The sequence below is a fragment of the Pocillopora verrucosa genome, chromosome 4 (genome assembly GCF_036669915.1).
Source record: "Pocillopora verrucosa isolate sample1 chromosome 4, ASM3666991v2, whole genome shotgun sequence".
In the NCBI taxonomy this organism is placed as follows: Eukaryota; Metazoa; Cnidaria; class Anthozoa; order Scleractinia; family Pocilloporidae; genus Pocillopora; species Pocillopora verrucosa.
The window spans coordinates 445,629-459,378 of NC_089315.1; the positions used below are offsets into that span (position 1 = coordinate 445,629).

General features: G+C 37.3%; 2 protein-coding genes across 2 annotated transcripts; both read left to right on the forward strand.

The window, feature by feature from the left end:
- The first annotated feature begins 3,801 nt into the window (after nt 1–3,801).
- Nucleotides 3,802–7,607, forward strand: LOC131785379 (uncharacterized). Its single transcript, XM_059102268.2, has 3 exons — nt 3,802–3,883; nt 4,867–5,343; nt 5,868–7,607. Exons 1-3 carry the CDS (start codon nt 3,835–3,837, stop codon nt 6,113–6,115), a joined length of 774 nt encoding a protein of 257 aa, XP_058958251.2. The 5' UTR covers nt 3,802–3,834; the 3' UTR covers nt 6,116–7,607.
- Nucleotides 7,608–8,161: 554 nt separating this feature from the next.
- LOC131785320 (TLC domain-containing protein 2-like) lies at nt 8,162–12,368 on the forward strand. Its single transcript, XM_059102200.2, has 4 exons — nt 8,162–8,458; nt 8,570–8,652; nt 10,161–10,240; nt 10,488–12,368. Exons 1-4 carry the CDS (start codon nt 8,253–8,255, stop codon nt 10,857–10,859), a joined length of 741 nt encoding a protein of 246 aa, XP_058958183.1. The 5' UTR covers nt 8,162–8,252; the 3' UTR covers nt 10,860–12,368.
- Nucleotides 12,369–13,750: the final 1,382 nt, after the last annotated feature.

Genomic DNA, 13,750 nt, shown 5'->3' on the forward strand with positions numbered 1-13,750 from the left:
AACGATCGCGAGCTTTTTGGCGTTAACTCGCACTAACAAAACGCCTGTTAGTTAATCGCAAATATACTCTAGTTACTCAAGTGCTTGTTGGGGGGTGGGGCAGGAAGCTAAATTCAAAACTCGTGGTCGGCTTAGTTACTGCCAATACCCTAAAGCGCGTGCGAGAGGGTAAGTGGATTATTTTAAAAATTTGATTACACATGTAGGTTTCAAGAGCTAATTAAAAAGCATTTGAATGCACCGTTGCCGTAAAACGGCCAAAAAATTAAGCAGTTGGGCATAGAAATAGACAAGTTTTAACAGTTGGATATAAAAAATGGTAACCGTAAGAAACAATTTCCTGCGGCAACAATGGAAAGATATTAACCGTCGGCCGTAGATTGGCCAAAATTTTAACTATTAGCCGTAAAAGCCAACACCCCATTGAAACCATATTACCAGAGTGGGAGCGCAAACAGTTTCCATCTAAAATTCATTTTTATATTTGACACGTAATCGTCAAGCCGGAAATTAGATATTGAAAAAAGGCTTTTAACGAGATGTCAAGCTTAGCATTCTTCAGAAAAAAAATCCATGCAGTTACCAGGTTTTATTGCCTATACCATGAACAATTTGTCCCGCCTCATATTAAACAGAACGCTCTTTGCTTCATCACCTTTCCCACATTGTCGACGAAAACTGACTGAGGTGAGAGGAGAAATTGACATTAATAGAAACGGTTCAAGTGGACCCACAGAAAGCTGACCACGAAATTTCTACAAATACAAGACTTTTAATGAAACGTCTAGTTGTACTAAAGATGACTGCTGCTCCATTCAAAAGTCAGTTGTAACAAAACTCTGTTAAAATTATTTCCAAGAAGAATCTCATTCGTTTGTACCAGTTCTGTTGATCTTTCGCAATGATTAATTATCAGGTCTAAGTTCTATTGTTTCCGGCTGTCGCTTTAATATGTCACACTGGCCTTTCACAGGGCGGATGAAACAAAGCACAACACTAGAATGCAATATCTGATTATTAATAATAAACCTAATACAGAAACAAGTTGAAGTGGATAGAGTCTTGACAAGTTAATAAGCTATTGTTTCCGGCTGTTGCTTTTTGTTATTCCAATGTCCAAAGGTTAGTAGTATCTGGAAATACGTCAAATTCACAAATCTTCCGATTTTCAGCGTATATTCACGCTATCAATGTTAAAGATCCAGATTCCTCTTAGTGGGCTGAAGGTAATTGTAAAGGTGATCGAACGAACTTACTTTAAAATAACAACGGTTTGGACAACAACACCAAGAGTATTATACAGTTATGAAACTTGCTAAAACCTCTAGCCACAGCTAATTCATGTAGATAGAGGATACCGAAAAGATTTACCTGGCGAATCATCGAAGTTCTAGTAGTATTATATTATCATTATCGAAGTATAATCGAGTAACAGCGATAAATGCAATTATTTCTGATCAGTATAGGGGTTGAAAATAGGCATCCCATAAAATAAAACCCTTTTGAGGAAGGGGGGGTAGGCAGCAAAAAAGTTTCTAAATACCCGTACATACTGCTGAAACAGTTGTATATTGTACACCACTTTAAAGTTAGAGAGGATAGTTTATACTTGGGTTTCGGCGGGATCTATATTGAACACCAAAGGGCCGTCCAATATCAACCACAGAACTCTGTTAATCTTAACAGGGATCTTTCAGGCTACAATTGATGACGAAGGCTACTCTTTACGTAACCACATTCAGAGTCAGCATCAGGTTAGTGATGTTATGGGCTGTTTCGAGAGGTGCTTGGTTGACTCCCGGTGCCTTTCGTTCAACTTTGAGCATGATTTAGTACTACCCACAAGGAGTTGCGAGTTGATTGGAGTCACAAAAGAACAAGATCCACGGAATTACGTCAGAAGACCTGGTTACACATACTATGACAGAGTTTGAATTTCGCCATTCAGATGAAATCTTTGATTTTGAATAACATCCAATGATGTTCCGGTTTCAGAGCATGATAATAATTACACGAGCACTTAAATCAGCTATTTGGCTGGAATACCATTCACCTACCAGTAACAAATGCTGGTTGAAATTTGTCATAACATAATCACAGTTCCGCTGTCTAAGAGATATAGAAAAGGTTATGTCGTTGTTGATTTGTTTAGTTTGTAGGAAGAGATCACAGCCAGGAACTAAAAAAACAATCATAACCTAAATCGAGCTCACGGTAAACATAATGCAGTATTGCATCATGGGGGCATTACCATGGGTGCACTGCGGGCACTAGGGACTACAAAATATCCTCACTCTTTTTCATATACAGTCACCTAAAGGAGCTTTGGAGTATTGAGCTCTTCACCGAGACACTTTTTTTTACTTTAAGTAAATAGATAAAATGTTGATAAATGAAATTAGAAATCAAAACAAATGAATGATTTAAAGCAGCTAATTGACAATTTTTTTTCTGCGAGGGTGATGATTACGAAGCAGCGATTTTCAGGATGTTTAGCAAAACCCTGATGTTGCACAATTTAATTAAATCAGTCATAGAATTTACAATTCCAGGATGAATGGCTTTTCGTTTTCAGAGCAAGTAATATAAATTGACATACTCATTCGCTATTTCCCTAATCATTGTCTCCTATTACTAAAAGCTTGCTCTCATGAAAATGAGTGTGAATTGGTTCCCACAAAATTCAAAAGGTGATAAGTTTTGCCGCAAGGAAGAAAAAGCACTAAGGAACTCTCTATTGTTTACGTCCGGTAATCATGAACTTCTCTTTTCGTCCTGAAACAAACACGTCGGCATCCTAAAAAGTTATGAGTTCAAAAATAGCCTGCCTAGTTTACAATTTGTTTATAATTTAAAAAACCCACAAATCAAATTAAAAAAGAGGAGAAATGTACGAGGACGTCTGTAATTATGATAATGCGACCTTTTCTGACATCCGAGGTCAAATTTAAAAACAAGGTTCATCAATAATGCATAATGTAATATTTTCTGCAATTGCGATTTTCGAAATTTGTCTAATACCACAAAATAGTGATCAACGGGTTCCAGGGCCATTGTGGAGGTTACGAACCAACTTTGTTTTTCTCTCCTCGAAAACGCGGATATGTAGCATACCATACGGTACAAAAATCAAAGAACCTCGAGGAATAACAAATATCCTTAATTAACAGGATTCGGAAGCGATTTCTAATAACGCATTACAGCAGAATCCATATGAAAATTCAGAAACGTTACTCAGTATTTTTCATGTTTTAGTATTATTAGGGAAAAGAAAGGAAACAATATAAAAAAATTATCTTTTATTCGCTGTCGAAAATCGAGAACAATTGGAGATAAGTAACCCGTAATTCAGCACCAAATTTTAAAATTTAGCACGCTGCACAGAAGTGTGCGGTCCTCAAAGAATAACCAATCACAGGGTGCGTAACGAATGAAGAGATAATCTTATCGTAATGGAAACTTCTATTTCGATATCTTTTATAAAATGAGAATTGACACACAACATTAAATTAAAATTGGATATTAGTTGTGGAAAGTATTCTTATTCATGAGTGTTTTATCTCTGTGGCATCACCACGATTCGACTGTTTGCTTAACTTTGAATTCTAACGTTAATTGCACATTGTTTCGTATAGATAAATGTCTCCAGTTCTCTTTGTCCATGGTGTTTCCTTTCAATCAAAGTGCACTCTCATGGTAAAAACAAAAATAAACACAACTGTTACAACAGCCTTTAGGTACACATAAAGCGACAACTTACTCAGTGAAAGTCAGCCTGAAACAGATTCTCGTGGCCTGCTAAGTGATCAAAAACGTTTTTCTTTTTTCGAAGACATGATATTTTTTCCATTTTATCTTCTGTTCAATATTCCGTTTTGCAAAGGTGAGTTACAATTAAGGAACTAACAAGCCAGTAACCGTGACAAAGTTTATTTCTGTGATAGAAGCAAATTATTTTAATCATGAATGTTCAAGTACGGCAAGTCATCCGGCAAAGCTGAAGGTGAATACAAACGAGACCGAAAGATGCTATGTAAAACATATTTGAAATTAGCAAATCCTGTGAGAAATGATTTTCCTGTGGATGTGTTTAATTAAGTTCTTCCCCATTGCATCCCAAAAGCGATCGTGAATCGCAGACATATTTTTGTATTTCAACTGATTTTCGGCTTCTTTCGCCCGTGTTGTACTTAACTCAGAATGAAAAATGTAATGAGAAAACCAGAGCTAACGAGAACCCTTACATGCAAGAACGGTGTCAATATAAATATTTACATTGCGCCCTGCCAACTTCGATGTTCATGTTGTGTTGAACAGGCTGCACGTCGAGGCTTGCCTTTAACTGAAGGCACTTTTTTTTACCAGCTGTAGTAGTGGTAGTTCTGCTTAAGCTCTTTGCACTTGATTCAAAGTAAACTCACTTTGTAAATCTCGAACGCTGTTTCTCGGTATTCCCAGAACTATATGAATTTATCACAAGTTAGAGTAGGCACCACATAGATCTAGGTACCGTTATATGAATACCATCTCGTTTCCTTCCGATCGTGTATTGTTAAAATATCGTGGACAACTAAAATTAGGATTTTTATGTCACATCCCTTAATAGCAGGTGCAATGGTGTAAGAACCGTTATACCCCCACGGTTAAAAAAAAAAGCTGCCTAACGTAAAAAAATGTAATTAAATGTTTACATAAAGACTAATTATTTGTCCGGTAAAGAATGAATTAAAAAACCAAGTATGCAAATCTAATAAGGAGAATGTACTTGGACAAAATCACCGAGATTTTCACTGCCGGCTCCATGATCACTTGAAATTCAGTGACGGAACGTCATTGTGTATATGATAACTTGTGTTTGTATTTCAGGGAAAACGAGCGAATCGCTCGAAGCAAATTTTTCTTGCAAAGGAGAGCTGACTGTGTTCACCTTCGGTGATTATAAGACTCGTACTCAAAACAGCACATGGGAAAACAATGTAGTAAATGTCACTGTTAAATCAAAAACAAGCCACTTGGCCGTGAGATGTCGAAATTATCACCAGAAACCGTGGCTTATAGGAAGTGTAAGCAACGGCCTAGTTACCGACACACGATGGAAATGCATTGGTCTGAAAAGAGGCGAGTCGGCTCAGATCCTATTTTGGCGCAAGACAGCGGATGTCAGCCATTGGCCTCAGGCCTTTGCAAACCATACAAAACGAGAAGATAGTCTCTGGGGAAAGATCTCGGGTATCAGTGAGGACGCATTATGGATTTCTACAGTAGAGGAAGATCATGTGAGGCTTTTTTGCCGGCGGAAATTATCTGATTTGGCTCCAGTAATGACAGAGGTGTTGTCTGAGGGTACGTGTGTTAAATTTACTGATAAGGGTTAGTGAAAACAAAGGCAAAAGACAGTAGCGGAGACTGCTATATGTTTGAGCGCTGATTATATTTAACAATTGCGAACTCAGTCACACAATTTACTTAAAACCTGCACCATTAAAACGTGGGCAAGAAAGATGAGATAAACTAATCGGGATAGGCTTAGTCCAGTCAAGTTCATGGAATTCAGTTTGCCTCATAATAACATACCTGAAAGAATTACACGCTCCTGATTTGCTAAAGACGAGTGCATTTTTCACGTAACACGAGTGCAAGTTTGTCTTTCCTGAAGATTTCGTCTTACGGGTTCGTGCAATTTTTGCTGTCTTAGACAAATTTGTTAGTGCTTATAAACACCAAATTCCGCTCGAAATCATGTTACTACCTTTACTAAACATCAAAAGATAATAATCTCCTGTTAACATGCATGTGACAGTTTCCTTACTCTCCTAGAGGGCGTGGCCCTTCTGTGTTAAACCATGCAACTTTTTTCCCGTTTACAGGGATCTTTCAGGCTACTATTAATGATGTAGGTCACTCATTACGTAACCACACTCAGAGTCAGCATCAAGTTAGCGACGTTAGGGAATGTTTCGAGAAGTGCCTTGCTGATCCCCAGTGCCTGTCGTTTAACTTACAGCATGATTCAGCACTACCCACAAGGAGTTGCGAGTTGAATGGAGTAACAAAAGGACAAGATCCATGGAATTACGTCAGAAGGCCTGGTTACACATACTATGACAGAGTTTGAAGATCACTGCTCGAATCACAGGCATACCACACTATGTTGATAATTGTTCACATGGGACGACAAAATCTGTGAGGTTTATGAATAAAGCTCTGAAAATTGCATATCTAAATTATATCTCGATCTGAATATCTCAATAAAGCTAAATAATTTTATGAAATTACTTTTGGCTGGAGGCCGTTAAGAGAATTATTGACCACGAACACATAGTGTGGTCTGCCTGTGCTCAAATTAGTCACTGTTTGCTTTCACATTATAGCTGTAGCGGCTGATAGAACAATTTTAAATGCATAAGGCAATAGTGCTACTTGGGAATAGTTATCCCAAATGTGTTTACTTCGTGGTTTAAATCTCTGGTTGAAGGACATTTCCAGGTGCGACCCTGACTTTTGCAATTGAAGAACACTTTTCCAATCAGCGTAAACATCGAAGGCACCGCAATGCTTGGGTGGGGTAGGGTAGATTTTGGAGAAAGAGCTGAACTAAAGAAATCTCAGCGGTATCTGTCATCGCTTGTCAGTGAAACTTCGTTGATTAGAAACACGATCAATTTGAAAAAATGATATGGATGGTCGTTGATTTTACTATCCCTCGCAATGTAAAGGCTTTTTTTTTTGCTAATTATGGACACTCTCTGCAATGAGAATCAACACTGTAGTGTATTGCGTTACATAGCGTTACCTCTGTAAGGAAACTTCCAATTACTCAATCGTGTCGTAAATCTTCTTTCCTTAGTAAAAGTAAAATAACTTATTACGAGTATTGTACAGTAAATCTGCTATCTTGATTACTTAATAAAAGACAGTCGAATCAGAGGAATGAGAGGAGTCACTTGACCTATGAGTACTCAACAAACACTATGAAATCAACAGGATGCATGGTAGCGATATGTTTTTTTCCGAGCTGTAAACATACACTGGGTACACTCTCAATGTGTCAAAACACTGACAGTTACTTTCCAGTAGTGCAACTCTACTCATTTGAACAGAAAGTTTCCTCGGAGAGGTTAAAAAAGTTTGCCAAGTGAGATTAATGACTTATATGTCGTATCATGACATTTAATGTCACTACAACTATCTATTTTGATACTTTCAGTATCTTATTTTTTTATCTTATTTTACGATCCTTCTATCTTTCTATTTATCTATCCATCTATCTATCTATCTATCTACAACAATCATTCAATTCGTAGTGTGGTACAGAAACTTGTCCTTAGTTCTTATGTCTCGTTTTTTGTATGTGTTAATTTCCAAGGATGGCGTACATGGTCGAGTCGCAACGCACTTTTTGTTTTAATTTAATAATTCCCTAATAATCCTGATGGAATAAATCCCTTATTATCCTAATAGGTTGTGGCATAGGAAGGCGGTGTTCATCATTTGGCTTCCAGCTGCGGTGTTTATTCGAGTAAATACGGTAATTATCTGCTGGTTTATTGAGAGTATTCAATACAAGAGACAAATGATATTGCAACTAGTTACGCGTTCGGTGAGTACGTTTTCGTCCTCCAGTACTTGGGTTTACTCTTCCTTTGTTTCCCAGAAAATGCCAATATAACCAGTTTCCGTTGTTTTCGCCTGACCTCTCTTTTATGTTATAGTCGCTATTATCAGATGGCTGTGTAGCGTCATATTGAATTCAAAGTTAAGCAGCAATTCCACATTAAGAGGAAGAGAAGATCATGGGAACGAGTTTGAAATCCTCTAACCCGAGTTTGTTTCGAACCATCCGTTGCCCGGTGTTAACCAGGTGACTGATGCGTGATACTCCAAGCATCCTTGTTGAACCGTGACGGGCCTGACGGCTGATTTTCATGCTAATGGCCAAGTTGTTCTGAAAAAGATTCACCCGACACCCTGTTACTCCAAAAAATGTCATGTCATTGTGATTCTTCTTTGAACGTAAGGGCCAAAAAACGAGTACACACACCTACTTTGTCCTCCCGAGCGTGATTCCAAGAAATCATGCCATTCAACTTGACCAATGGTGACATATGGGCTGTGTGTGACGTCATGATCTCAAAGCCATTGTAAATGTCATGTACTTTAGTCACGCATTCTATTGTTGCATAATCATAAGGATACTCCCTTCAACAAGACACTCTTCCTCTACCTGTGAAGTGTTGAAGAGAGTTCACATCATGTTAAACATTCTGAATCTCCCTCGTGGCTCCTATGAAATACTCGGATTTTTTGTATGTTTTCGAGCATTGCAGTATGCTCTGAAAAATTATGCGCCCACACCATCTGGAATGAAATCGTCACCTCCGAGGAAAACATGGTTGTATCAAAATATCTCTGTGTCATTTGTACATTCCTTTATTTCAGCTATCTTATCAGTCTACTGGTGAGTTCATAACCCATTCACTCGAATTCTTTTACCACTAAAAATGTCAGAATGTCATGCCAACCTTGTTCAATGGCGAAATTCATTGCTCTTCGTTCGTGATCTTTGCAGCTTTTTTGACGAACCAGTGATGTTAACAAAAATGCTCACGGCATGGAGTAATACAGCCTTTTACCTTGTAACCTTCTGCACCGGTATGTCTTACATGGGTGAGATAGTTAAGTAATGAAATCTGCACACACAAGCTAAGGGTCAAGTCAAATGTATCGAGATTCAACGATCCTCAACGCCTCTCAAATTAAAAAATTGCATAATTTACATAAGATCAACATCATGTACTAATGTAAGACTTTTATCTTAGATCGTAAGCATTTGCCAACTCTTGTACTAGTTCCTTAGGGATGATCGAATCTAGATAGCCCCTAATGTACTCGGCCAAATGCAACTAGTTATACCATAATGAAGTTTTCCATTGGAATTAGATAGCGACATATACGAACCTGAAAGCCAAAGTTTTTTTATTTTCCACTTTGAAGATTGTTAAGAAATGTACACTGATTATTGTATTCAGAAGTAATCTGATGAAAAGTGATAACTCACATGACAGCTCTTAATGCCATAATAACATTAGCCCCCTATCTTTCTCGAGCCCCCAAGGGTAATTGTCTTGCCTTGTCAGGATCAAAACAGTATGATTTGGTATCACATAGAGTGTTTCCATTTTATTGTGTTTCTATATTTTGTCAAGTCTAAACTTCCCCTCTGAAAATGTTATATCCTAATTCTTTGGATGAATATTGATCTGAACCATACATACCTCTTAATCTTTTCTTTTCATCACATCTTCCACATTTGCAATGTTTGTAGGGACCCCCTTTCCTTGAAGACCCCCCCTTCCCTTCTGCCCACCTAAGATATCAAAGTATCATAAGAAATTAAACTGGTAACAAAGAAATCAATTCTACAAAGTCTGACCATGATCATTTTAATTTTCTTGCTTTGCAACTTCAACTTTCGTAATAAGCAGGTCCTGCCATTCTGTCTTAAATTTGGTGTCAAATTTTTGTACTGGCTCAGTGTGCAATTTGACTTGCTGACAGGTGATTTCATTTATTTTTTATGTGACCTCTGATTTTGAGTTTTGAACTACTTCAAGAATTTTAGCTGCCTTTGAATTTAGAAGTCCTGTTATTCCTCTCAGGTTAAGTGTGAGTAGTCCTGATATAAACTTCCCATCATCAATATGAGCTAATAGTTCATTTGACTCTTTCACTCCCAAGATCTCACTGTAATTATCTTTACAGTCTGCCCATTCTTAAAATGCTGCTTCAAAGAATTTTGTATTGCATCAATTAATAATCTTCTGGGTCCAATTGTATAAAGGCTGGATAGCACTATCCAACAGATAAATTGCTATCCAGCGGATAAGAGTTTAGAAAACTTACTATGCTATCGATGGGACAGAGATTTATCCAGTGGTTAGCTTTATCCATGCTTTGAACTACTGGGGCCTGATAGATAAATTTCTTTATTCCCAACACTTGTCTTCTGTAAGGAGAAATTCTCTCTCAGTCACTCGTGGGAGTTCAAGGGTAAAAATGTAACATACCATTAATAGTTTTGCATATGATTATCCTTGTACTCCATACTTTTTGTTAGTAACCCTGGATGGTGACTTACATGAGATTCATCTGTGTTACAGGTTATTTTATCCATGATTTCTTTGATATGCTGATGTACGATGCCAGTAATTCCATGAGTCTCCTGATACACCATGTATTGGTAAGATAGATTTATGTTTACATTCATATTAAATTGAGTTTTAATAGAGTATTACAAACGCAACTGCTGTAATTACTGTGGCCTGCTGCAGTATCTGTTTGATTCTGAATCTTGAGAATCACATGTGGGTTGGGTATTAAATAAGTGAGGTGTTCACATTTTTGGGAGAGATTTATTGTCGTGCATGTAACTTTTCATTGTTCTCTAAATTATATAATTATCTTAAATACTACTACTTTTATTACAGGTATGTATGGCCTTTTCAATAGCAGTTTTCAGCAAAATGTACATCGCCTTTGCAGTTTGTTCTCTTTTAATGGAAGTCAACAGTGTCTTCTTACATTTAAGACAATTATTGAATTTTCATGGAGTGAGCAAAACTTGTATGTTGTACCGAGTAGTACGTATAGTAGTGTTGATGACATTTGTGTGCTTCCGATTTCTTACCTCAGCATGGATGACAAATTTTGTCATACAGCATCGCAATGACTTGCCATTTTTACATTTCTTATTTTCTGCTACTGGTATGGCTATTATCTCAGGGCTCAATATTCAGATATTCATGGCATTTTGGCGAGCAGAATTTAGACGTAACCAAAATAAGCAAAGAGACAATTAGATTCTCTGCTTGCCACAACACTTTAATTGTCCAACACAGTCAAATCTATTTGAATGTTAGGTTAAATAGTTTTATTATTAAAAATTGGTGTACAGTTTTATGCTTTAAAGAGATGCTATACATATCAATATTATTGAGATATATTAATGAAATAGTAAAATTTCTCAGACCTGTGTTTAAAAGTTAATATGTTTATCCTTGCTGTGGTGATGAAAATGTGTTCATTTTGCACTGGGTCTTTCAATATTGCTTTCTGCTTTGGCCTTTTCACTTCATCAACACTAATGAAAGTAAATAATATCCCTTTGGTGACAGTTTGATAAAAAAGTTCTCAATATGAGAGGTGACTACATTTGCTTAATTTTTGAGAAAAAGGAGTTAGCTTTTTGGCAAGCTATGTTGATGTTCAATTAATAACAGCACTTGGAACTTGTGAAACATGTTTGAAATCAGATTATTGTGCAAATGGGGTAAGTTTCTAAAGAATCTGTGGTGCTTTGTGGGTGGAAGAGTATAATGGTAATTTAGTATTATCTACCGAGTTGATAATGTAAATTGGTGGCTGTAAAGAGTTCAAAAGCTGAGGTTTTGAGAGTCAGTTGATCAGAGGAAAATGTGAGGTGAGGGCAAAGTGCTAGTCAGGCATGAGTGGGGAGGACAAAAAGAGTCAAGTGCGAGGGGAGGAAGGTGAAAAAAATTACACCTGCACCCACACTGTTGTTCAAGCCGTTCCTACATTAATATATGAACACAGCTACCCAATTGGTTACTTGATATCATGTGATCAAAGCTTGAACAATACTGTGGGTGCAGGTGTTATTTTATTTTGCAACCTTCCCCTTGCAAGTGACTTGCACTTTGCGCTTGCCTTGTGCTTGCTCCTGTTCCACTGAAAAACATTAAAAATTAAGCCAGTTCTGTAGGCTATAAATTGAGTGAATATACCTTATGTTGAATCTACAGTGATTTTACATTAGCCAAACTTCATTGTAAATTTTTGGACTCAGTCTGGTAATTCAATACCATTTGAAATTTCTGGGCATTTGGTTTAATTCAGAACCATGAGAACTGGACTCATTCAGGAGAAGACCACTACTTACTGTAAATTCTATCAAACATGAAATTTGAACAATACCATTTTAACCATAAGTATGTGTTTGATTGATTTATTCCCCTATGTGGATTAAGCATTTACTGGCTGATGTTAGAGGAGGGACAGGAGCAATGATGCTCAGTGTATTTTCTTTGTATCTTCTGCTTTGCCACAAACTCAATACTGAAATGTTTTGTATTTCACTCATTTCATTTCCTTCTTTTACCTGAGCTACAGAAGGTTTATTCTTTATTTATATCAAGGCAGTAAGCCAGAAGAAGAATGTAAATTAAGAATGTATCAATTGTTTTAAATTGTTACAGTTATACATAAGTTTGTTTTCGTAAAGTTTTGATCTAGAACTATGTGCAATAAAGTTGAATATGTAAGCAGAAAAATATTTCATTGTAGTGCATAGTGTATAGAACTAGCACATCCTGTATTAATGTAATGTGAAAAATGAAATTTTGATCTTCTCAAAATAGTGGTGAGGCACTTGTGTCATTCCTAACTACCAGCCAAGGTGAAATGTGCCTTTCGAATGAAGAGCAATTCAGACCCTGCTTTCCGAGACGTCCGCATTAAAGTTAACATCTATTTGATTTCTTGGAGAAACGACCACTATAAGCTCTCTTCAAAAGACGTAAAGTTCCTAGTTTAAGACAAATTTTTGACTTCAGCCATTCAATAGTTTTGATTTTGATTTTCTTTGACAGTAATGACAACTATCAAAACAATCAAGGGTGTGGCTTTTTAGAATTATACATATGTTTTGCCAAAAAGGTTATTACAAAGGTTTTTTGACAAGGATTTTGTCGCTCTATACGCAATTTGGGAACACTAAAAATGGGAGGCTAATTGTAAGAATTGTGTCTGCCGTCTCGCGAAAATTACCAGTATGCGTCTAAACTACTTGTAGCCGTACCCTTACCCCCGCCAAGGTGAAGGCGGAGGCGAGGCAAAGTCTACGCAAACCTGTCACTAATCGTGTTCCGTGACGTCACTCTTTTGCAAGAAAATGTATAAAGACTTTTAATTAGTTCCCTCGCTTCCGTTTCACCATCGGGGGAGGGTACGGCTACACGTAGGCTAGTGCGCGTCAAGAAATCAAGAAGCAGATTCCTATCGGTTGATTTCTCATCAAATACTTCAGTGACTGCGATAGGATATTCTTGCGTGTGTAAATCATACTTGCAGCCGTTTTCGTACGTAGCGCTGGTGATTTTCTCGGCTGTGTCGTATATTCCTCTCTTGTTTTGCTGTCCATGCCACTGACAGTTCTGCTTTAGATTAATCGAGTACATACTGGCCTTCTTTGTGTAACTGCTTTCGTTGAAGCTAAATGTTACCGCTTCCGAGAAAAGCTGCGACATATTTTCTGGTTAGATTGACGCCTCCATGATTAGTTCCTTTTCGACAGAAAATTGTAGTTAGCATTTCAGTTCAGGGTAAGACACCGTGTGATTAAGGTCGTTTTTGAATAGCATGCAAGTTAGACTGTAATCCTCGATAGAGTAATCAAGACCCGCGAACCTTGATAAGCAATAACCTGTTTTGTGATTATGTTACCGAGCTCGTAGTTGTTACTCAAAGCGAAACTAATCGCTCGTTTTTTACCTTTCTTTTGGTTCTTTTAATTGCCACGTGCTCGTTTCCTAAATCGAAATTATTCTTAAGCTATGATCACAATACTCAGGTAATTTCTTCACGTAATGATTTCGGTTGACCGCTTCGATATAATAACACCCCAAGGAATAGGAAAAGGAATGAAGAAAGAAAAGATTCTATATTGGTTTGT